Below are 27,300 nucleotides of genomic sequence, written 5' to 3' on the forward strand. Positions count from 1 at the left end.
TGTGAAAAAGCATACTCCTTCATCCCGTTGTCCGCAGGCAATGTCGAATAAAATTTACCCCAATAATCCGGCGTTTGTGAATTAAACTGGCCTTTCGATGGCTTGATTCATGTCGCAATTCCCCTCACGCAGTTAATAGATAAAACAAAGTCAAATACATAAAACAAATATACAAAAAATTGAGCAATATACGTTTTCGCCGACCTAACATTAGAATGGGCAATTTTGTAATGGTCAATGTCAATAGCTAAACTTTCTAATGTATTTACAATTAAAACTCCGACTCAAATATTGTCAATGCGATATCCATACCCGGTATTCGGAATAATTAATTTCCCTCCAAGAATCTCCGACCAAATCTCATTATGCAGAAGAAAAACCTAAATGTCGCCAATGATTGAGTGTTTTTAGACTTGTGTTGGGGTCATGCCCTTGGTGTTGGGTGAAACAAGCATTCTCACAAAAACGTGTTACCCTTCATTACAATTATTCTTGGCAATGTATCAAACCCTCGAATCCAGTCCAGCACTCTTCATTATCTAGTACGATGGTGACAAAACAGGACTACTTAAAGAAATTTAATATTGGTTAATGTGGTATTGACTTTATATCGAACTCTTAAGTGGATTTATCGATAATGAAGATGAACGGGCCTGCTTGTATATTTATTATTTGAAACTCAAACAGAAATATACACTGATCGTCACTCCTTAGAGAGATGTCTTATTCATTATGCAAATAATGAAATTAGAGAAGTGTTTGGTAAAAATGAACAACTGAATAAATTGGATGATCCGAGCCAAATTAATGGGTTTTATTCGGAGAAGTTATCGCTTCAATATGATTCCGCCATCATGGACCTAATATCAACCGGAATACATGCTGATCTTTTTCGACCTAGTTCAAGTAGAAACTGTTTAAATAAGAATTACTTGTGAATAAAACAACAAAGTTGCGGCCCAACAAAAACAAACATATAAACATCAAAAAAATCCGAACCCGTATGTGACATTTTATCACTTCAGTATTGTGAAGATATATACACAAATGTAACTTGACTTGGTCATGAATCTTCAGATAATAATAATTTGTTCAACTGTTTCATCACTTTACTGCTGTTGCGCCCAAGCCGCGAATTCCTATCGTCGAACCGTATTACCGGCGTTACTAATGACCTAAAGCGTTATCTTTTCGCGTAAAAGAAAAGTTTGTGTAAGGAACAATAGCAAGTTTATTTTACGGACATGTTTGTCAAACTACTCGAGTTTCCAGTCCATTCTATTTTACGAGAAAAAAATACGCAAAACGTAACGGTCAATTTCCCGCGCCTAGTGTCCGATGTCCGTGTAGTAATGGTCAGTAAATAAAAACCATCCGTTCGCAAATTTGCACATTGTTTTTCCACGAGATACTTTAGTGCCTTGATTGACAAACAGTCTCATTAACGTTGCAAGGTAATTTTAACTGGGATCCACTTTAAAGCGTATAAAAGTATATGAACGTTTTTAATTACTTCGCCTATATGGATGAGAAATCTCTTTATGGATTCAATTAATGATGAATCAAAATTACCCCGCTGCAGAATCTTCAAGTTTATTTCATACCACGTGCTAAAGTTACTAACATCCAACAGCATAAATTCTTTTCAATCAGTAGTCTAAGTACTAAAATCTTTCCAACAAACGAACGAACTCCAACGTTGCCCAACTTATATTAAAACAAACGGAAATGTGTGATAATAACACGCTATAGTAGGATAATGGTAACGCGAGACCGGTGATCGTGTAATTGAAATGCAAAGCACACAGTAGTAGACAATTTCAAGTATTCAGTGACTGGTCCAGAAAACGAATAAGCGCTCGCGAATAACGTTGCAGCAGCTAAAACGATTCCATTATTACTACGATTTATACAATTTCATTTAGTTTTCTTCATCCGGACAATTGATGGCAAATCTGTCATAATTTGAGCCCCCTTATCTGACGAAATATTGTATAAAACTCTTTCCCATAACATTACAAGTCTTGGGAACTAGATTACTAATCGTGGTTTGATATTAGTTAATAGTCCTGTCAAGTCGAGATGTCTTGAGAATTGAGAGAGTAATCATCAAACAAAAAGTACATTCATGTTATGTGTGCTGTTTTCAACAAACTTGGGTCATTGATGAGACGAGACGCAAATACACACGTTAGGGATAGACCACGTGTGATCGGAGATTATTGGTAAAAAGACATCCCCAATCCCAAAATGTTTCCCCAAGCGTCGATTTCTTCCATCATACTTATTGTCAATTGTACGGGTAGCTGGTATTAAATGAATGTCTAAGCTAAATAAGCGATAGTGTTTTGAAAATGTGTCGTGAAAATATATGAAATTCAACAATTCCAAAACAGTTTTGCTCCTGTTGCACACTGTGTCTTCACACATTGGAAAATCATTTTCAGAATCTATCACGAAAAAAATATTGAACTAAAACTTAACTGTCTGCAAACAGAAGCAGGGTTGAAGGAGGCACACATGCAAATTAAGAAGCCTGAGTGATAAAAATATTATTCCGTTAAAGAATTTCACAATAAACCCACATTTTCTCGATATGTTTATTTTAATCTTCGGTTTTACGAAATGTCGTGGAGCAGAAAACATCCCAACTAATGATAGTGTATAACGCTAAACCCATCATTTCTCTCTTTTGTTGTTCGATCCACACAGGTGCGTAAGTTAATCCAGAGTCTAACACGCAATATATCCAACTATACACACTTCAAAGACTTTGTTAAGAAGCTTAGCCTACTGTGGGCGCGTGACGGCATACTGTATTCACGAGTATGGCTTATGAGCCTATAATGAATGGACCACTGATCATATTGCTATACTTTGTGGTTTAGCGTAATCAAAGCTCGGTTTATTCGACTTTTTGGTGAGGTTGAAAACATAACCTAAAGTAGATTGATTTTATACTTGAATCTATTCAGTCATAAATACACCAAATAATCACGACGATGTCGATGGTCGGTATTTTTGCGTTGATTGTTTCCTAATACTTGGTTTGTAAACCAATTTCAACTAGAAAACTGAATACATTAAAGGGCATTATTTTTCCCATATTAGAGCATGCAATGCTTCTTTCCATATAGCAAAAGAAAAACAATAATATTGCGAAAATTACTATGTATCTATGTTTACTTTTTCAGCAATAATGGCAAAAATTGTGTCCTATCTAAATACCCAATAAATCGGTTCCGGTTTCCATTTCTAAAAATTGATATTTTTTAATTTGAATAGAAATAGGCTGAGTGAAAATCGAATATTTATTAGCTAAGTACTATCAATTTCACATCCTTCTCATTAAGTCCGGTTATAATTATCAATACTCATTCTAGCATTCAATATCAGAAGCTTCGATATCAATATCTTCGACTTCTTGGTATTATGAATATGTACTATGGTTTAACTTTACTCTATGTTGTAAAATAATGTTTTTTTTTCCTACTACAAAGTGTTTGTCATTGATTTGTGGCGATGTCTTAGATGTGTCGCTATGACATCGTTCAATAAGTAATTTGTATTCATTGCTGATGATGCCTGACCGTGCCAACATGAAAATATTGTCTATGTCATATCATACCAAGTGTGATCATAAATAATTTTCTGTTCTATGGAAAATTATTTGAATGTCATTCTTTATCGTGAGATATTTATCACTTGGATCGATTGACATGAAAGATATTGAAAGTTGCAACCAACTTTGAAGATACTCGAATTTAATTCAGTATACTATTTTCAATTACTAAATTACTTTTATTGATTATAGTATTTTCCCGTTCATTCTTTTATTGGGTCAATCCTATACTCTTAACTTTTGCCAAAAATATTATTTACAAGCAGCATACGAAAATGCGGTGTTGCTACAAAAGTAAAATATACCAAACATAGAACGTTTATCTGGAATCTAGGTTGAAACTATAACTGGCGACCCTGCGAAAGCTATTTGCAATCAAATTGTATATTTCAACGGATAAAACTAAAATAGTAGCAGAATCTGCATAACTGTGCATGCTTGTCTGCCATTTTTTGATTTTTGAACGTCTATGTTGTACTCTGATTTTAAATCATTGTACTAAACTACGGAATCGGTCATTAAAACATAAAAAAGCCTGGAGTTCAGCTGAATAAACTCATAGTATAAATCCGTTTGAAAGTTGAAGAACTTAAATGCACTTGCATTGGAAATTTATAGAAATCACTATTGCAAACGCTTTTCATGATTTATTCTCAATTTACACTCAAATGCAGATACATAGCATATAGATCAAGCCTGAACATGCATAAATATTCACTGAATTCTACCTGTTATAATCTTTACATACATTAGAATATCTACAACTTCTTTTCATTATGAGTGTTTCAATGTCGTGCGGGGTTAAGTGGGGTTAACATTTGTGACGTCAAAGGCATTATTCTGAAGCATTTAGATATATTTGTAAACCAGATTCGGTATTCGGTCAGTAAAGTAATGATATACCTGGATGTACCTGCGAATAAATAACCATTTATAGTATATGAAGTGAAATAATTTTTTCAAAAAGTTACAAATGACATTCCGATACGGTGCCTATGAATAATATTACTGTTCTGGGTGTTTCATTGATTAAATTAAATGAATTTACCATCACCATACAAGATTAGAAAAAAAAAATTATGTTACATATTAGAAGAATTTTTTGCTTAGGACAAGTTTGGTAGGTGCCCTTAGATTAATGATCAACCACGTTGCCTTGTTCAGTCCAAATGATTTTTGACTATGAGTTGTATTTCTATATACAATAGATAGAGAAATTTATCTATTTTTTAATTTTAATCACACGAGACAAAAAATAAATAACGAAGATAACCACCGAAGAATGTTCAAAATATTTAAAAAAATGTTTCAGCTGAGGTATGGTTCATTTTAAGATTATGTTTTTAAAATTTGAAGCAAACATTTTTTTCACTCTATGAAAATCAGAATCCCAGAACGTTTGATCGATGCTTTTTTATTGATGTAGTTATATTATATATATATAATTACCTGGCCTATCTTCGATTTAAAATAATCTGGACTCGTGTCACTGGATAAATTGTCAAGCGTCACTGACAACCTGAAATGACAACTTAAGATGAGAAAATGAATGTAATTTAGGGGGATTGTCAATGACGCGGAACATACTAAATGGATGATTCGACGAATAACAACTTAATCTTGATTTGACGCCAAGTCAATGGATCTGTGATGCATTATGATGTATTAGTCAACTATAAACAGGGAAATTAACGTAACAAAACACTGCAAATTGGTAAAAATTTATAAAATGTGTCAATCTTAGATAGAAAGTAAGTTTGGGGATAGAAGAACTTTCTTTGGTAGTTCCCTATTTCAATATACTAATCAACACTTCCGGCGTAAATGCATCTCAAAAATAAAATTTAAGTGAAAGAGTTTCATTCTACAGAAAAGTGTGATTCTAATATTGACATAACTTGACCCCCAATCGATTTTTACTGTTTTTTTACAACATTCAGAATCAAAACAGTGTGCATTACCATATTATTTTTATAAATCCAAGGTACAATATTGAGTCAATTCAGTATCAATATGACATAGGTTTTCATACACATTTTACGATTAGTCGAATTTGGATCGATATGTATTTTACTATTACAGCACCTGAATTATAGCATCTTAAATCTTTCGGCATTCATCAAACCATGCGAATGGATATTATTAAATTTCCTCGCGCGACATCGTAAAAATGTCGATTTATTGACACAATGTTCATAAGTAAAATAATTTACAACCCGGCGTCCAGTTGGCACCGACAAATCGACAGGTACTTGAATAACCCGCATTGGCAGATAATCTTTGACCCGTAGTTAAACGGCACGTGATATAACGAAGGTCGAAAGCTGATTTTGAATCATACCTGTGTCATATAATTTTACTTTATCGTTAAAGATTAGGTCTTTGATCATTTTTAACACACTCAATCTGTAAAATAATGTTTTCGAAATCTGATCCTGCTCACATCATGGAAATCGGGGAAATATCACCTATATTTTACCGATACCATAATACTAAATGATATCATAATGTCTCAGCGTGTATTTTTGTATTTGGCCATGGATTTTTACTTAACTATTTCTAATTTTTCACTGAGTTTGAAAATTTCAAGTAGAGATAAAGTTGGTCGATAATATTTGACTTTTACACGTCGGTGGTCCTGTTCTATGACCGATGAATCAAAGAATTCAGGGATTCGTATAGACCGGAAATGGTTTCATGTTACAAGTCAATAGTTGAATGTTGTCTCGACTTTAACACAATTTCAATAGATTGAAGTAATTAACGTTCTTTGTTCTAATTGGTATATCTCTGTTTTAACTTGTTGGTTGCCGAGTAGAATAAAAAGATTCTTTTCAGTAAAGAATCTGAAAGGTTCGTTTCTGAAAAGATTTTAATGAGACTCTGAAATTTAAAAGACATTTTGATTTAATAAAAGAGCAAAATCTTTTTTCAAATAATACAAGTTTACTTCGTATTCCAAAACATAGTCTAGACTAGAGGTTTGTATAACTTAGTAACATACATTTCCAGTGATACAAGGAGCGAAGAATGCAAAGTTTTTTTGCGACAGTTGGCCATCATTGCGTTTGACTGTAAAATAATGAGAATTCAGAAATTTGCTGGCAGTTGTCTTTCGTCTTAATTGAAAAAATCTTTGAAAGAAGAATAAGAATCTTTGAAAATTGAAAGAATCTTTCTGTCATTTACATTTTAATGTAAATAAGCGTCCTCTAAACAACTTTGTCACTCATTTTATTCCCACCGGATTAAAATATATACTATATTTAACTACACACATTTGCTGATGTCCATCGTTAGCATCAACGTCGTCAACGAAAGATATCAATAGTTTTAATATATTTTGTATTGATCGTGGAGGGGAAGTTGGCTAGCGTTTCAGAAAGACTTGACTTCGCTAGGATTTAATTAATTCCTATGTCATTCTTAAATTAAGTTACATGGCAAATGTTACAAACTTGAATTCAAATTATGAGGTTTTATGTATTTTTACCTTTTTCTTTAAATCAGATATAATCCCTTTCATAAGTTTGTATTTGCACATTTGCAGACTCAAGAAATCTTGTACAATATACGTGACGGTAGTTACCGGGTTATTCCAGGAGAAAAGTTTGTTTCCTATAAACTGTGTGTAATATTACCCTAGATTAATAGAAAATCGATGGACTGGACGGCGCCTGCCCATTTGAAAGTAATTGGGCTTTCATTGATAACAACTGCAGTCTATAAAGACGAAACAAATAAAATTCGAAAAAATGTTCTTTACCATCGCATAAAACGAGGTGTTGAATTTCGTCAGCTTTATTCCCCACTAAAGTACGATATTATCAGTTTCATCTCGACACGACTTTCACGATTTTTTTCCCTCTGTTGCTCACAAACCGTAGATGATGCGATTGCTTAGTATATTGTTCAAGCTTGATACAAGTTTCAGTTTGATTACATCTGCGGCAACGATTTTACGCGAATTGTCGCAATTGCGGTCGCCAATTGACTTGACCAAAAGTATGTAAAACTTTGAATTACACTTAGTCGTGTAGGTATGACGTTACTCAAAGAACTCGGCACCCTGAAAATGAAGTAATCAATGCGGTACAAACTTGAGCTCTATAAAGACCAAATGCCCTCAACACGAGAAAACAGTTATTATCTTTTCGATATTTTTTCATATCTTTGCACTATTCAAAATTGCTTCCTAGAACTTGTATTCTGCAATTCTGGACCAATCAGAGCGGGTGTTGGATTGTTAGTCTTGCATTAGAAAGCACTAGAACTTGAGACGGTGACATTACTGGTAGATGAATAATTTATCCAATGACGTCATGTGTAAAGTTTTATTAAAATAATCTTAAAAATTATATGAAATCAGAGAAAACATCTATTCTACTTTACCGTCGATCTATTCAGAAAACTAACTTCCGTATTACAATAAATTTAGATAACGATTTTTTGATTACGATCAAGTTTGCAAGACCCCTGGAGTTTCAATTGAGTATTTCGACAACATTTTGCGACTCCGGCTCCGATTCTATAACAGTAAAAAGCCCGGGCGCTGAGTTTAGACTCCACATCCCTTTTGCATAGAACGTAGACAAATTTTGTTGATTTCAACACTGCCTCCCCACCCTCTGCCTCTGAAACCTAATACAAATATGCATGCATAATTTGTGAAAGGCCATCATTAACTATACAATACCAATAAAATGTGGCGTAAGGCAAACTTGAGTTTTTTCTAATAAATTTTGGTAACTCGCGTGATTTTAATTTAACCTGATGAGGTGACTGATCTTCTCTAGCATGACAGCAAAAATTTGTGGTATGATATTATTTCTACAACCAGCAATCACTTTCAATATTGGTACTAAAAATTTCTTTTTTATTGGAAGGTGAAATTATAAATCTGATCGTTATTTGTTTATTGATCTTCTGTCAAAAGTTGCACTAAGAGTGTGGTATCGCAATCGGCGTGCGAGAACATACTCTACTTGGAGATGTCGGTTTAAGATAATGCTACAAGCCTACGATCACAGCAAGCCAGGACAAAAAATAAAACTACAATAATTTAGCTGTAGAGGATTTACAAGACTTTATTTCGTTTTTCAGGGGATGTGGTTGAAACCGTCCTGATTGCCAGAAATCAAACGAAAGAAATCCTTCGACAATCACTGAGGAAGAAAATCGATTCTCGTTCCTTGAAATCGTCTATGTCTGCACTTGATCGTTTATTTCGATCTTTAGATATTCAAGCCACTCCGGAAGATGTTAAGAAGGCATTCAATAGGTAGGTGTCTCCATACGGTAAACAAAATGCATATTATTTAAAGTGTATGTATGAAGCATATGATAAATTAATGGTAGGAAAGTGTTTCGTACAATAAATCTGAGAACAGTTTATTATTTACAACACCGTGGCCTGATATATTCCATACAGCGAAGCCAACAAAACTTGAAATTGATACTTTTAGCCTGGTAATATTATAAATATTGAACCGTTTCATTTTGTATATACGATAGGGGAGTAATATTTTCGAACATTTTAAAAATCATTTGATTATTTTAAAATTATTGTTTGTCACCCGGTTTCTAGTCGTATAGTTTGGGGCTGGGCTAGTGTTAAGTTGCCATAGACAGGCAACTTTTTAATTCCAGTGAGTATTTTGCTTATAATCATATTGGTAATAGATTTTATTCGTCACTTTATTAATATTATTGTTGTTCACGTACGTTTAATCGCCTGCAAAACTCACTTGCAAGGGACGGCAGGCAATTCCGTTTGTCAATCGAGGTGCTCAAGTATTTTTATTATTAAACGTCCCAAAGCGTTCTCGTGGCTTAATGATTTTAATTAGATACAGGACGACCTAATGATTTTTCGCTTTCATCGCCCTTGTCTCTTCACAAAATAAAGTTGATCACGAGCAACCACGTCCCAAGTGTAAACCATACAAAATTTAGCAGCCAGGCTGAGGATTATAATACATCCTAGCATGATCAAGCTTTAATGAACGGCATACCAATTTGTGACGCGTAGTATGGATAATTGCGAAAATTAATTTCGTGAAAGATGACAAGACATTGTCATCAAGTCTGTTTTGAGGCCAACAAAATCCTCTGACGATGGACAAATGCTCCCTGGACACTGACAAAGGTCAATGGGGAAGCGCGAGTTCCGTGTGACTTGTGGTTGGCGGTTTCGGGTGTAGTTGTGTAAAACCACATGAATAACTTCATATGAAAATATTTGTAAATACTTTGTATCATGTCATTGTAATATTTGAATACAAGTTCATATTAAAAATATGAAGCTAAATAGAAACGGATGAAATATATCAGAGGCAATAAGAATTGGCTCCAAACTTTCGCCCATTTAAAAGATTTGACCTTTCTGTTTTGAAACAAAAATACAAAGGGTTATGCCATTACAACACTTCAATTTTCATATATTGAATTGAATTAACCAGTCTAGTAGAACATACCATCATTTTAAATACTGTCATCTGCTCTTGGCTATTGATAAATAGCGCGCCCGCGGCTGTTACATCTGCCCTATTTTTGAAGGCTTTGCCAGAAAATGTTCCAAGCCAAGAGAGGATTACATTTAGCCATGTGTACGGCCGCTCAATAACTTCAAATACATATTTTAGCGATGGTATATGACGAAATGGAACTTGTCACCCTTGTCACATTGCATCTCCGACTAATGACTTGAATCTGGTCAGAATCCACGTTACAAAATAACGCGAATTTCTTGTGACGATAAGTAGATTTCCCACCGGGACGATCTGTGTCATATCATGTCAAGAGCGTGAGTACGTGATGTCGAAAGACAAATCATGGTTTAATCATCTCATAGATTCTCCTTGGTCAAATGTGGCAAACCGATAATTTAAGCAACAAGCGCGGTATTTCTCGTAGGCCAATCTGCGCCATACCATATTTTGATGTTATTTTGGGAAACTTATCGCGGTTTTCAGTATTCGACTGATGTCTTTCACAGCCACAAAGTTGGAAGTTAACCAAATCCCTTGTGACGAACATTATATAATGTCATTTAAAAGTCATGGTCGTGTCTGTACACACACTACTCAAGAGTGGGAATGACATACAAACTGTTCCTAAGAAGGATAATTTTTAAACAAATCGATGACGTATCGGTAAAATATTTTTAGCTACTTGGTTGTGAACATTTCTTGATTTTGATCGTTTTAGCTTAGGTGACTTTATTCGGAGATAATATCAAAAATCGGCAATTTGGTAAAATATCTCTAAACTGGATAAACAAAATGTCTCTATTTATTTAAAATAATCAGTTTGTTCTCATTAGTGTTCAATATTTGAAGCTGAAATAACGGAAAATTAAACCGAGTAATGTGCAATTAAGGTGAATTATATTCTTTTTTTAAGTGGTATTTCTGCAGCAACACGTTTAGGCACAATCTGATTAGCAGGTCAACTACCCGTTTTGCAACCCACTGTATTCATACCAAAACATATAATGAAAATTAACTTGCTAATTGTAACTTGTAATGAAATACACTACGCGAAGTATAGTGACTCCGGTTATGATAACAAGACAACCGGTTATCTGGTTCTTGCGTGCATTCTGTTCCGTGGGAGGATGACTTGCACCAAACTACCACGTCCTAATGTAATCCTCCCGTTGGGTTTTGTTACCAATTCACACACCCCGCCTATTTAAATATGACTTTTGGATGCGTGCCGGAACTGTAACTGGACCTCGGGCTTTGGACCTTAATTCGTCACCCACTTCGTCGAGTCGCGGATTACTGCCAATCATCTCTCCTTTAATCCAATCCGGCTGGTTGCGGAGCGTAGGTCCCACCACGTTTCGAACGAATTCCATATAAATCCTTGTTGATAGATTTTTATCGATAGTTATAGTGTGTCCATGATTCAAACAGGCATGTGCCATTCATCAATTAATTATTTTAAACTTGTGGAAATTGATATTTTTCATATCATAATGCAGCTGAAATGCATTCTCGTATAAAACGAAAGCAGTAAGTACCAGGTTTATAGTCGTTTCATAATTTCTGACACTTCTGGTTGTGAAAATTCGAATATTTTCTGTACTGCTCTCAAGTCCAAATTACAATATTAATACTTCCTTCTTATAAATCATTTTCCATTTGTATTACATAAGACAACCTAATCTTAACTTAGCCCATGGCTTTCGAATTATTTTCTCTGCAAGTATTTGGTGGTTTGCGGCCAACGCTGTGAACGACTATTGAACTTGCTCAATACTACCCTAATGAAACAGTAAAAGTTTCTGACAATCGATGAATATTTTCAAACACGCATTTATAAAATTGTACAGTTTTGTGGCAATTTATTTTAGCATTTTATTTAGCATATAGGTGAAAAAGTTCCTGACCTTTTCGTTTAAAGCTTGTTAAGCATACGTTCCCACGTCTAACCAGATTATGTTTGATGTGCAAGACAAACACCTGAATGGTAAACGATAATTGGATACCGTAAGGATCCAGACACTAAAGTCCACAAATTAGTAAAGCTTTCTTTAATTTTAATCCAAAACTAACAAAACACGCCATAAAATAAAGATTTTAAGATACAGACAGAGTAACGTTAGGATAAGCGGCACAAAACATCACTTCAAACGGTTTTTCTAGCACCAGGTTTCCAACCTTGTGATAACGTGCAAATTGGCATTCTGCTACGGAAAATTCAGAGTTGGAGCGAATACGAATAACAAAATCCATAAGATATTGTTATATGAATTGATACATCACAATCCTTTTTTTTATACCACCATTTTACCGGATAATTTATTTACCTATTCAATTCAACTATACAACTAAATGGATTAACGTTATCGTTAGACTACCGTCCCGTGATGAAATGTGATTTTGTGCCATGGAAAAAGAATGAACAACAGCAATTTTCAAATATGATCCATTGGACGACGTTACCCACTGCCTTGGCAATTTTCTTTAGATGAATTGCTTAATTCACATGGATAATAATAAAAGAATGCATTTTTCTATGGCCCAGTTCCCTCTCATATGGGATCATTTTCTGGACCATTATATCGTGCAAAACTCATGGTTGATTCAGTAACATAAAAAATGGAAATAGAAAGTGATTTTTCGCAAAAAAAATCTAAAATAAATCATGTCAAATATGCAAGCAATTGAAAAAAATAAATAAATTTTTTTCTGAATTCTTTTTTCCGGTTACAATATTTATGGTGCGCTGGGATTTAGATGATTGGATTGGTGGCGCCGCGGTATATTGTTTGGGTTCCGAACTTGACATGTGGTGAAAACTTGTCAATTCCACAAGCGGTAATCAACGTGAAAAATGCATTTTTAACAAACTTCATTTGCATTTATTCGGAGTGAAACTTTTCCACGCTTAGCGCGAGTCATAGGGGGACGGTAGTTTTCCCCATACTTGGTTGTTGTTTGTCTAAGTCTATGCTTTCTTCAGGTACGGCATCTACTTTACCATCATTATGGGCTTTTCAAATATGTTCTATATACAGAGAGTTTTAAGCTATCGATTGTAAGCAAGCTACATAATTACAAATTTTTTCTCCTTTACGATGTTGAAGAACAGTTTTATTAGAGGAAAATTGACCACACAGTATTCTCATCATCAATCAATTTTCGTTTAAATTATGTCCATTTAATGAAATTAAGTTATTTTCAAATCAAAAAATCTATGATAATATTGTCATATATATGATTGAGAACCGGCTGAAATAGAAATTATTTTCAAGTTGCAAATAAAAAAGAAACAATGCAGAAAATCAGTGGGATTTGGTAGCGTCTTTCAACTAACACGCTGATATATTTTACGTTATTTAAACATTAAATCGCGACCCAACATTTCTCTCGCTACATCTCCTGGTCACTGTTTGTTGGTGTGGTTGTTAATTCTAATTAGATTTGTTACTTAAATTACTCTGAAATTTCAATTTGGGTAAAAGTTGTTCGGTAGTGAGGCATGAGTCATTCAAAACGATTGTGTAGCATTTTTGTTCCAATTAACCCAAAAAGAAAGTTCACTCCCGTAAACCTCAAATCTTGATTGATCAATTTGCATCGCCATATATCATCATTTGCACTAATAACTTGTAAGCTTCCTTTTAGATAAATATTTGCGATATAGTGTAAATTTATTACTGTAACTCAGCTCGTATTTCATTAAACAGATGGTAAAGATTTCCTTTAACATGTTTATACTTGAAATTGGAACATTTGTAAGTTGTAAATGCGGGTTATTTAAAGGCTACTGGTCTAGTTTACCTACATCTTGTCTTACCTAATGGTGCGTGATCCCCCGAAAGCAAATTGTTCTCGAATGCTACTTATAAAGTTTATAAGTAATTTTTTTGTTTATAGTAATTTAAACTGTGGTTACGATTTTGGCATAACTTAAATAAAAATCAAGTAGCTATCCCAAAAAATATATGAAAATATTTCCAAAGTATAATAAAACCAAACGGAGAATACTAATTTTTACAGTAACACGGGTCTTTGAAATGATATTTCGTGCTCAATATTCATTTTTCGACATACATATCAAACCCTGTTATACATCCCCCACCATCCCCGAAAAATGCACGCTGTACTTGCCGAGAGAATGTCGACAAATTTTCGAGCTCAGCAATACGCCAACTTTGCAGTGCCAACTGACCGCAATATCAAAGACGAGGTTATTTTTACCTAGCACTCATTTTGAATAAAGAAAATAGGGTAACGTTAAGCAAACACTTGTGCCAAGACGCCACAGATTTATGGTTACACGCCTCATTAATCAAAACATTGAGCTTTAGCTGCAATTAATGGAATTTCTTTGCACATTCAATTTTTTATTGAACAAGCAAGATCTGTACACAAATTGCATTTTAGGGTTGGTATTTATGTGTGTATCATTTCCGATAGATGATAAAAGAGTAGCAGACAAACAGGGCGCAAGGGTCGTTAATTTGGCGTCAACCTGCCCTGTTTGTAATGGTTTTGGACACTATAAAACTTTATGCTTATGTATATTAGTAGAGTTAAATACACATTACAAGTTCTAGCACTGCTGAGACGCTTTGTTTGCATGGTGACGTAACGTGCTTGCGGTTGCCGTGTGGTTAGTTTTATTGGCGAAGTAATTGTAACAAGATTATAGTTTTGTGCGAGTTATACTTTTAAATCTATTAAGCAAGTTTTCCGTATTTATCGAATAAAAGCTACCAACGCCAAAAACACGACATCACAGACATTCTATGGGAAGCTCATGTGCCGCGAAAGCCAAATCATATCATATTCAATATTGCAACATAAGTTCAATCTCCAGCTTTGTTAATTGGGGAATAGGTATTCACTACATCGTAATATAAATCAAAATCAGACTACCGATGGTTGTAATTTCGAAAACATCGGTTCGTTTACCGTAGTATTTGGCCAAAATGATACTTCTCATATATATATATATATATTATATCGTTTTTAATACCCTTATATCAGTAATATTTTACTCGGAATAAACACTTTAATATTTAATGATGTTCCTCATCACATATCCCTCTTATTTAAATATCAAGACGACATACATACATTTACTAAGTGCTATTATAGACGCGCTTTCCAATCGGTTAATGATCTATCACAGAAAGAGAATATGCAAAATAGACCAGATAATCGCGGTCCCAATAATCGACATCAATTTGTTCTGACTGTATATATGGGCGTCCAGCACTCATGGTTCAATATTAACACCGATAATCTGCTGATTATTAAACCAACAAAAAAAAAATTTTAAAATTCGTATGATAAACGTATCAGTCAGTATAAAGGGTTCGGCAGGAAATAAGAATTCAAGTCAATACTGTTTGAGAAAACGGCAAAGAAAAAGTTTTAGGAATGTTCAGTCAATTTTTGCAAAAAATGCTGAAAATTATGTAAAATTCTAAATGTTAAGAAGAAGAAGTAGTAGCATTTCTGCTAGTATTTAGTCCGACATTTCTAAATATTGCATTTCAGGTTCGCCGATAAACTTTTCCTTGTGCTGTTAGAAGAATCGAATAACTCAACACAATCAGATTCATCATATGAAAAATGCGTTTCAAAACAACGATCTGAACTCCACCCATTTATGGATGTTCCTACAATATCTGCTGCAAACTTATCATCGGCGTTAGGACTAGCAAAAGTACTCCATCAGGTAGATGCCACAAATTTGTAAGTTTCTGCTATTTCCGGCAAGAAAAAGTCAGAAAGATTAGGTATTAGGCGAGAAGCGAAGTGCTTGTAACAATGTTAATATAAGCATTTACATCCATATTACCGAGTCTACCATAAAATCATCGCTTCGCGCGTGATGTGATTAAAATGTGACGAATCATTTTTGATTCACCATATACCATATACAACTCTCAGTTCTGAATTTGGGTACATTAATGGCCTATTCTGAGTTTATATGGTTCCACCGACACCCACGTAAAAATTTTCTCGTTGTAATTCTCCCGATATTTTGATTATCACGTCCAGCCAGGCTCAGGCGCCGTTAAGACAACTCATCTTCCGGGCGATCTATAATAGGGGCTTTCTTTGTGCTAATTCTGAGGATTTAGATTTAAGTCTTGTAAAATTAGTTGTTTGTTCTGTACATGCTTTTATGTAATGTTACAAGTATTCAAATATGAATATAAAGTTACCTTGGCACCGTACTCTCTTGTCAAACTGAATTATCTGATCAGCAGCGATCTGTAGCATCCATATATATTTAAAAACTGCACCCATGAATTCTGTAAAAAATTCTAAGAAGTCCTGCTTTGATTCATACATGTATATGTATGATACTGCTATTGATGTTTTTCTAATAAACCGGTAAAATTTGTATTGTTTATTTGAATAAACTAAGAATATATATATTTTTTAAATTGACAGAGTTTGGCTGCCGGGGCAGAAGCAGCAAACGTTACAGAAAGTGTTCCGATGTCTAAATCATGTCAAAGGGCTATGCTGAAAATGCAATACTGCTCACATTGTTATGGACTCACATTACTCAAACCATGCATGGGATTGTGTCGGAATGTATTACGAGGGTAGGCTGATCTTGTTTCTCTAACATGTGATTATATCCAATTATGCATTTTTCGTGAATAAACTTGTCTCATCTGCTATAATAAAATGTTTAGTTTTGATAGCAACGAGTGTTTCAAAACCTGCCCGCTGTGAAATGACAGGGTGATATAGCAGTTTGTGTAGACGTTAAGAGAACTTAATTATATCCATTACTTATCGATTTTAATCGGTAAGTATGTTGATAGGTATTTGTCTGTCTGTATGTCTGTTAGATGCACGCGATATCTCACGAAAGCGAGATTGAATCTGCTCCAGATTTTGCATGGGCATTCATCTTATCTCGGACCAGAAGCCTGTTGATTTTGTGTGAATTATGTCGTATAATTAGCGAGTTATTAATTAATTAGTGATTGGACACAGGGTGTCACTATGGAGTAAGAGCGCTGTTTTGGGGATCCCCTAACTTTCGATCGATAAGTCTTCGGTCTCTGACCGATATTCTCTTTTCAATATTTCACCAAAACGTAATTGAAGACCAAAAATCAGACTGTTTCAAGTGAATATATCTTGCCCAACCTTTACTTGTGCTACATGGTACATTAAAAATAAAACGTAATAATAAATTATTTCATTTCCTCTTGAGTTCAAATTATCTACAATTATTAATATGATTAAGAAGGTTTCAATATTAACATCTTAATCGTCATCTTCGTTTACAGCTGTTTTGCCGGAATTTCTGAACTCGATCAATACTGGAACTACTACGTCAACGCTCTAACTGACGTCACTGAACGTATGCGTAGCGAAGAATCAAAATACAACTTGGAGATTGCGCTTGAAGATTTCCAAAATAAGTTATCTTCTAGTTTATCAGTGATTTTGGAAAACATAACGACACTTCGAGATACGGTAAATATATACTGGAAATGATTTACAATTGCAACCTATGTTATCAGAAGCTATAGATCGACGTTGAAGTTAATTGTATTCCGGCTTTCCGAAACGATAAATCCGAAAAAAATTTTAAAATTTATTCAGTTCATAAATTTACGGCTTTTAAGAAAATTACCGAGTTCAAAAATCATGCCTTTATCCGAAATTTACGCAACAAAAGTTTATAATTATAATTTAAATGCAGAGATGATGGGTCTCGTAAAATTTTATGTTCATCGTCTTTCAAATTTAAAAATTTATATTGAGAAGGGTATGTGAAAACTTGAACAAACTTTAAAGTTGGGTTACATTCAGCCAATCCCAGTCGCAAGGCTTTGATAAATGGGACTTACAAGTGTTTTGGATATGGATGAGGGTATTTGAATAGTTGCTTTTCGCTGATTTCTCGCTTGGATAGCATTTTTTCATCATAAAACGGAAATAATTTGGTACAAAATGTAAACAAAATGCAGCGTTGAGTAAATCGTTACGGCGTTCGTTATTTGTATCTAAGATTTCTTTAATCATCGATCAAAAAATTGACTAAACTCGTAATTATTGCATATGTCATACCAAATCTGATATACTCAAGAAATCTGAGCTTCAGAAGAGCCTCGAAATGCTTGTCTGAAGGTATTTTCAAGGATACGACACGGAGAAATAATATTCAAGTATTACAATACTTTGTAAATTACTCAGATCTTTTAATGTGGTCTGTTCATTCCTAAGTTTCGTATTTCCACAGCAATTTCCTTTTTAAACAACAAAAGAAAAACATTGATTTTGACGCTTCCGGGTACTTGAAAAATTTCAAGAAACGCGAATTAAATGGTGCAAATCGCCACTAAATCGGTTGATGATTCTATCTCACGGTTGAGAAATTTGAGATGACTAATTTAGCAAAACTCCTTTCAGGTTGAAGAAAAATGTAAAAGCAGTAGGAACACCAAAAGAACTAAGAGGAGCCTTGAACGTGATCATCCAGGTAAATATCACTGAACAATTCATGATTAGAGCGAATTGTACGCCGCCATACAAGTCACGCGCTTGTGTGATACTTTAAATTAGGAATAACAACAATCTTGTTTATCAATCAAAAAATGTTGGATTTATATTCGGATTTGCACAGCCCAACGTTGAACGGGTCCGTATTCAGATAGCATCGTAAGCTATTGTCTATCCTCGTTTATTTCGATACTTGGGTACTTTGAATGATTGTTTATCACCCCAGCAACACGTCGGTGATTAAAACGTTGGGCATGGCGCGTATACGTATGTTTATGGTTTGATATGCGCGTGCCATATTTTTGAAAAAGTGATATTTATTTTTGTAAAACCTCTTAAACGATACCAAACGAAAAATTGACGTTTTATAGGGATTAAAGTGCCATGGTTTTTCCATTTTGAAAGATTTTCGACCTGATTTCAATCATAGCAATTTGTGATTTTGCGTGCTATTTGAACATTCTGGTAAACACTTCTTTTTTAATGGCAATGAAGTCATCGGATATGGCGTCACTTGTTTGCATATCCCACTTGTATAAAATTATGAATATGCCAATTCAATCTGGATTGTCGATTTCATCTTAAAATAATCTTCATTTATAAATTTAGATTATCCCCATATAAATGTGGTGAAAATCATAAACAGATAACCGACGAATTTGCTTCATTTTTAACCGTTCAGCGCTTTTCACACACAACAATTTATGAGACTGTAGGTATACACATCTGTTGTAAACGTTACTCAATAGTTGTAAATGTCAGCAAACAATTAATATCGATGATATGTGTAGGTTTCCTTGTTTTATATATGTATAATCGACACTATTAACTAGTAAACGTCTCCTGGCACAGTTCTGACGTCACTCAAACTCAAATCACCGCAACTGTTGATTTAATGCGGTCCTTTGATTCAGACTTTGAATTAAAAAAGTATCCGTGCCTTTAAGCAATTCACAATTGCTCAAAAGTATTGTTGAAATGTCGATCTTTTGAAGATTGACACAGCAGACTACTATAAAAATTAATTTTGGTTACCTGGTTCCAACTATAAACCAACTCATGATAATTTGAAAGTGACTAGAACTGGGATATGGTCAACACTGATTGGAAAAACGATCGAAATTTCAAATATGAGTTACAAATTTCGTTTTTATCTTTTGCTCGTGCGATATATTTGGTCCGATCTCAATTTTGTACGAACATATTTGAATAACTCATTTTTCCCACGAAATTTTCGGCGATTATTCAATTCTCTTCATGGTGATTCAATTGTGTTATATGAACATATTTTTAGGTCTCCTGTGTAGTATAAGCACATTCTTTTCCTCTGGCCCTTTTTCGCCACATCAATTACATAGTATCTCCACCTATATAGAAGGGTCATGAAAAATTAGCGATGCTCTTTTAAGAGGATTGTGGTATTTCGTGACACTCAAGTTACCGTCGGTCGTAATTTATCTGCGGTATACGTGCTAAAACGCGTTTTATCTGAAATCGCCACTTGAGGCAAAGTTTTTAATAGGTTCCAAAGTTATCCATTTAACTACCACTGAAACTGAAAAAGATTTGAAAGAAGAATTATTTAGATCAATTGTGGGCTACACCCGATCACAAATAAAAATCATTTAATAATTTAGTTTCAGGCCATATACATTCCAACATCAACCGAATATTATTTATTAATCAGGAAGACCAGGTCACCAAAGGGTTAATGTGGGTTGTAAATCGCCTTCAATATATGAAGTATCTTAATATAACAAAACAAAACGGCCTTAGGACGTGTTTATTATGCCGTGAGTTCGCGCGTAAAGTATGTAAATAGAATGGTTATACAAATAAAGTTATACGTATAGGTAATAATATATTGTCAATTTTACGGTGGAATTCTTTCACTTGAAAGAAAACCCATGTTTGAATCCCACGCACCGAATCGGATTTGCAACTTACCAATGTTAGCCATAGTCTATTCCACGTTTATAACACGATCTATGTTTCACTATAAACCCCAACGACTGGTCTTCATTTGTCTTAGCTTATATAAGACAAAGATAGATTTTGACTAGGATGCACAGATAGTAGTGACATAATGCACTTATCCGATTCTATTCCGCTTATAGTAAATCAGTGACTTAATCAAGTTTAGCACGATGTTTCAAACGTATTTCGCATATTTAGCCAAGATCTTCAAACCTCGTTAACATGAACTGGCCCAACGTGCGCTATGTGCAGCATCCCATTTGTAGATGTATATACAATATAGGATAGGATTTACCTATATTCATCGCGGGGAGGGAAAGCTGATTATACGGCAAAATCATATGACGGACCACGGCCTCTTGTGTCCGGTTACCGGCTCATGTCGGGTACCGTATGGGATTAGTTAGCCAGTTATTCGTTTCAGAATCATGGACTTGATGGTGGAGGAAGAATAAATGAAATCACCACGATATCTTACAATATATTATATAAAGCACATTACTTTGTGGACATCGTTGAATAACTGAGGGATATCTCAAAATATTTTTATCCGTTGCAGTATTACCGTCTCCATCAGAAGCTTTAGACTCAGAAGAAGGAGAAAAATTATATGTTAAATTCGAACGTCACGAGAAGAATAAAAGGAGGCGACAAAGAGGAGGAAGAAAAAGCTCTTCTAGTAGATTTGAACAAAGGAAGGTCAGTTGTGATTTCATTCACACAAATTACAAACTGACGATATATTCTATATCCAATTCACTTCAATCATTGCAGTGCAATCCCATTAGATTATTTTCTGTTCAAATTAGGGTTGCCGGATTTTCATCCTCACGTTGTCCATTTCCTTAATGACTATCTGTCACATAATTTTGTCCAAATGGGAGATCGGCTCGCAAATAGATGGAAACCACATACCAATTAACAGTGCTCGGTGAACACAGACTCTCAGAAACCAATCAGCGAAAATTCACATGGTGGCGCTTTTTTGTAGAAACAATTTTCGAGAAAAATGAAATAAATATGATAAGCAATAGTTTTCTTCTGTAAACTTTAACCTCTAATTACTGGAAATTCCTACTCGCCCCAACGATAATAATAACAACAGCGTAAACAACATTTTATCAAAACAATCTGAAGATTCGCTTTGTGACCAAAATGACCATTGCTCGTAAATATTAGGCAATTTATTCTCTGTTCCAGCTTGAAGAACTTCTGCGTCTCAAAGGTGAACAATTGCCAGGTGATGGTCCTATGGAACCAGAACGACGTAAAGTACGACCTCCACATGAAGTCCTTTTCAATCCCGGTCAATCTGCTAAGCGAGGAACACGAAAAGCTGAAAAAGATCCAGTAGTTGAAAAAAGAAAACAAACAAGCCAAATGCACAAAAGAATAAGAGGGTAAAGGCCGTTTTTTATTTTTATATTAAAACCTACTGAACTGCAAAATTTTACCAAAACGTAATTTCACGTAAGTATGAATGAAAAAAGTTTTATTGTTTAGAAGCCATTGAAATGAATTAACTTACGAGTTATTAAATGCGCAGTTGCAGTTTACAATATATATCCTAATAGAGGCTTCCAGTTGAGCTTAGGATAGATGAAGCTATATCCTTTATTATTTAGTTTTTTAGCACGGTTCGGTATGACCTCTTCCAAGATCGGAGCTTGTTTCTTTTCGCTTATCACATCCGATAATTACGGTTATCGAATTGGCCTATATGAGATGGGATATTACAATGCCGAGATTGCAAAAACGGCCGACATAGTTCATCCTTATTTGGAAAAACTCCGTGTACTAAAATGCGATATTGACAAAGGAGTTGTTTAAAATATTATTCCCATACAACAAAGCGAGCATCGAGTTTCCCCTATACATACTAAAATTCTCAGGATGGGAATTTGTAAGTCTCTTTGTTGATCGCAATACATAAATAGTTATTGGTCTTGGCCTAAAACCCTTAACCACATGTGGCAATTTACCAATGTTTGCAATGTTATGTAATATAATACATCACGGTCAATTTGTTGTGACTTTCACGCAAAACTTAAATTGAGCGCAGAAAAAGCTTTCTTCGGCCTATATTCGGTCGATCATGAATAATGGAAAAAAATCGATTTGAATAACAGTTTGTTCATGTATCAAAGTTGGTCAAACATAATATTAGTTGACAATCTATTATGAAAAAAATGTAACACAATTCTAACGTATATCTTTCGTCTTGTCTTTTGCCAGTCTTGCATTCAGTCTATATATAAATCACACAATGCCATTTCAGGGATTTAGAGAAACGTTGTATCTATCATTTTTAGAAATATTGACTGTTAGTAGTATTCCTGTATATGTGACTACCATCGGATTCTCTGTGAGTTTATACATTGATATACCTTTCATTTAGCATTTTCTCGGATGCTGCATATCGCAATAATTCTTGTAGCTATGTCGTTCCGAATGTTTGAAAATATTTTTGCTAGGCGAAACTGTCTACCTCTTCCAAACGCATTCAAACACAAACTAAACTGGTTCAATAATCTTATGGCGCGACCTATCTGACATTGTCAAAGTGAAACAAGCAAATTAAAAAACCATAATATACTTCCTGAACAGGTGCAAGATGTAGGTATGTTTTAACCCCATATATCCAAAACATTGATGAATCGAAAAAGTTTATACCTTCGCAACTTGATCACATACGATCGACCAAATTTGAACCTAACCCATTAGTCATTATTCGTAAAACGTTTCAAATGTAGCGGCACTGTCGTCTGACACGGTCTTTTAACATTGTTTTGATGACCTGTGACCTGTTAATTCGCATACGACAAATAACAACATGACCGATCGAGTGTATTCTCATCTCGCATGACGAAAATTACCAGATAAACTATATACATACAAACTAAGCCTTACGATACTTGCACATTATATTCAATTCTTCAATCCAATCACACCTACAGTGACCCGCTATGGAATGGGAAAATAATTTACTGAAAAAATTTGGTACGAAAATTTCTGAAAATCTTTATAATACTTTTAAATTACTGAAATTTGTTTAATTGTTATAATAATTTCAGTTCAGATTGTTTTTCATATCGACTTTGTGGTAAATTAGTTTACATATTCAATGTTTCTCTTCACATGCACAAATATACGTATTTATTCACAACACGACGTAGTCTATAAAAGTTTTTAACCATTTTTAGTAGCTTTAAACATCTTTGTGTAAAGCTATTTTGCGCTCCTAGAACACAACTTTTATTCCGTATAAACAATAAAGAGCTCTTTTTTTTTCTAAAATGGTTCGAGAAACACCAAAGATAGCCTATACAGATATTCAGACCCGGCAAAATCAGGATACACTAGTACTTCTTAAAGACTGAATTATCGATTTCTCTGTTTCTTAAACGTAAAACTATACTTTATATCTGAACTCAATTTTTAATGTGTTATATTGTGCCCACTTGACACACTCAGGCGTTTTCGATGAAGTGCATTGACCTACCTAACCCTAAACAATTAAAATGTACTGGTTTTGTGTAGATCGCGGTGTGGGGTATAACTAAATATCAGCTGTATTGCGTTACGAAAAAACATACATTTTCATTCAAAAGCTTGCAATTTTTATTCAATTATTCAATTCCAATTATCACACTATCATGTGAGATTAGATTAATCCAAGTTCTGTCGCCATTTTAACATAAATTATAACAACGTAATGACGTCTGAATGAATACATCCGAAGTACAAGATGACCTCACGCAGGCTAGGTTGTTGTTTACTAGTACGGTATTCGAACACGTAATCTCGATGGTGCGATTTTTAGCAATTGCTTACACGCAACATTAACAAAAAACGGTAGATGCGATCTATACTCAAATACTCAACTGTAAGTAATTACTTTGTATCTAAGGTGGTTTGAGTTTACCCAATATATGCCGTGTATATTTCTTGTTAGAATAGTACATAATATAGCCGTATTCCATGAAACTTTAGGCTTGAAATATCTAGAAAGTTTTGGGTCACCGGTCATTTAACTTTCAACTGCGCTCGACGAAGGGAAACAAAAACGATTTATGTGAACAGTGTAAAATTATAGGTGTGGATAGATCTCGAGTGCCAAAAATGTAGATTTTTTTCCCACCTAGAAAATACTAGTCCAATCTTAAAACTTACGTAATGCGTGGCGCGTGAACGAGGTTGTATGTCAACACCCATGATTCTATTAGTTCAATCATTGTCCCTTATCAATACCCGATTACTCGGATGAAAATTATTATACCATTTATTCTCGTCCATACTAAATAATAGTTACGGCATATTAAACAATGAATTTGTGTAACAAACAACTAAGTGGTTTATTTAATCTTCACCGCCCTTTTCTTGACTGCCCTTCAACTTGGTACTTGCACGACTTGCGTTGATCAAGCAATGTCAAATTCGAAAAAAGTTTCTGAAGTACGACACTCGGGACTTACCTCCGAGTGTAATATCGTTTTTTTGCTTTGAGAAACTGTTACGACACTCGGGACTTGCCTCCAAGTGTGATATCGTTTTTTTTGCTTTGAGAAACTGTTTTGCATACTAGTTTAAAGACAAGATGTTACGGATCCGTACGTTTGAACATTTGAATTGTAAAACTGATTTGTCTTATTGATGAACTAACTCATCTTTCTAACTAACTTCAATATGCACATTTGAGAATTTATTTACATATAATTCCATGGTAATAAAACGCAAAATGACTGATTGAATTTGTATTTGCATGTTTTCAAATTATCAAAGTTGTTATACTTGATGAAAATTCGATACTAGTTATTCAAATTATATAATAAATAGAATATAACCATTAATGAAACTATTTGTTCGGTTTATAAGTTTAGTTTTTATAAATGATAAGTGATAACTTAATATTTTGACAAAAACTATAGTCAATGCTTCATACTATTTTCCATTTTGAAGTTTTTGTCTCGTTGCTGGAAAAGGCGTTTATTTTAATTGTCTGAAATCTGTCAACAGAAAACTGATTTTCGTTTAGAAAATGAAAACGTTTTGAATAACGCAATGACTTTTTGTAATTTGAACTGTGACTTCTCAACTTCAACTACCGCACCAATTATCACGCTGTTTGCATTTACTAGTATACACACGGTGCGGGCCATAACTGCAGCTGAAATTATCTAAGATATATGCTTGTTTGAATGTGTGTAAAATTATAAAGGATTACATCAGAATGTTCCCATACTTTGTTATGAATTGAAGATTGTGTTACAACACGGTCGGTCAAATTCTGGAGAACCTGATACTCGACGGTGTGGATTTTTGCAAATCTAAACATGACCTCTGACATGGTTCAACGACCATAGGATACTCTTTATCCCATCATAGGTTTATAAGTACATAAAGATATGAAACGAGATGATGCTGACTTTTGAACTAAATCGTTTTCTGATTTAAAGTTCATTTTTGTCAGAAAAAAATATAGGAATTTTGATTTGTCGTGTTAGAAGATTTATTTACTTGTATTTACGGAAACAAAATAAGCGGATTTCATAGTATAATAATATTGTTTCAGTTGCCTTTGATAGGTTTATATTACCACAATGTTAAGCCAATTTTACTCAATTAAGTTTTATTTTCAGATTCATTACCTCCCTCGATTTGTCAACAAATTTCTATCGCCATCTACCGGATGATATGTGCAGTTCTTCATCGAGGATGGCAATCGAAGTTAGTAATCATGGAAAATGTTGGGATGGAACGGATATTGTTGACAGGTAATTCTAGATGAATACCTACATGTTCACTTTGTATTATTACGATATCTTCCTAACTCTAATTACCAGTATATGGCTTTATTTTTGCACACAGCAGGCTCCGACAGTGTGTACTACCATAAAAATCAGATTTAAGAGAATGTGTTATAGCCTACTTCTATTCTCAATCTCACATTGTCGAGCCAAACAAAAAAATGGGATGGGGTAGTACATTGGGGTATAGGTCGTAGCTCCTACATACTTACTATAAAAAATTAGTCGGCAGTCACAACTATTGTCATAAGTAATTTCACAGAGTATCAGTTAATAAATATCGAATAATGATATAGCAATCATAATTGATTGATCAACTTTTTGATTTATTCAAATCAAAACTATTTATTCAAACATTAAACGCAGTTGAATTTGTTGTTCAATAAAATGGCAGAAACCAAATAATCAGCGCAAAAAAATAGAATACGTACAAAACAGGTCACGCTCAACATTTTAAATCAACTATTTATCGTTGCTCCTGATAGAACCGGATACTAATTACACAGTCGATAAATCAATACACGATACCCTGCTTATTTTACGTGAATCACATCGAACCGCAACGGTAGCGAATAATTACCAAAGAGATGAATCTCAACACAAATTATAGATAACGCTTTCATCAAAACATGTTTTTTCTAACACTATACTTCATCATTGCAATCGTACCATACGCCGACCATCTGTTACTTGAAAAAGACCTTGATCACTGTATTTATCCTCGAACCAGAGATGGTTATAGATAAACCGAATTCATATAATATTTTTTAAGTTTTCTACATGCTCGATCCTATAAGTTCATATTTTGGTGAATCAGAACAAGATTGAATATAATTTTAGTTTATCATTTGGACAGGTGTACATGGATTCCACGTATTTACTACATGTG

General features: G+C 34.2%; 1 protein-coding gene across 1 annotated transcript in view; it reads left to right on the forward strand.

Moving 5' to 3' along the window:
* The window catches only part of LOC120328507 (glypican-5-like), a 42,875-nt gene that overhangs the window by 9,957 nt on the left and 5,618 nt on the right, over window positions 1-27,300 (forward strand). Inside the window, exons 3-10 of the mRNA XM_039395017.2 lie at window positions 8,726-8,903; window positions 15,646-15,826; window positions 16,552-16,709; window positions 17,409-17,598; window positions 18,538-18,607; window positions 21,164-21,303; window positions 21,805-22,004; window positions 26,244-26,378. Of these exons, the coding sequence (XP_039250951.2) occupies window positions 8,726-8,903; window positions 15,646-15,826; window positions 16,552-16,709; window positions 17,409-17,598; window positions 18,538-18,607; window positions 21,164-21,303; window positions 21,805-22,004; window positions 26,244-26,378 (1,252 nt within the window). The remainder of the gene's footprint in view (window positions 1-8,725; window positions 8,904-15,645; window positions 15,827-16,551; window positions 16,710-17,408; window positions 17,599-18,537; window positions 18,608-21,163; window positions 21,304-21,804; window positions 22,005-26,243; window positions 26,379-27,300) is intronic.

Source organism: Styela clava, chromosome 7 (assembly GCF_964204865.1).
Source record: "Styela clava chromosome 7, kaStyClav1.hap1.2, whole genome shotgun sequence".
In the NCBI taxonomy this organism is placed as follows: domain Eukaryota; kingdom Metazoa; phylum Chordata; class Ascidiacea; order Stolidobranchia; family Styelidae; genus Styela; species Styela clava.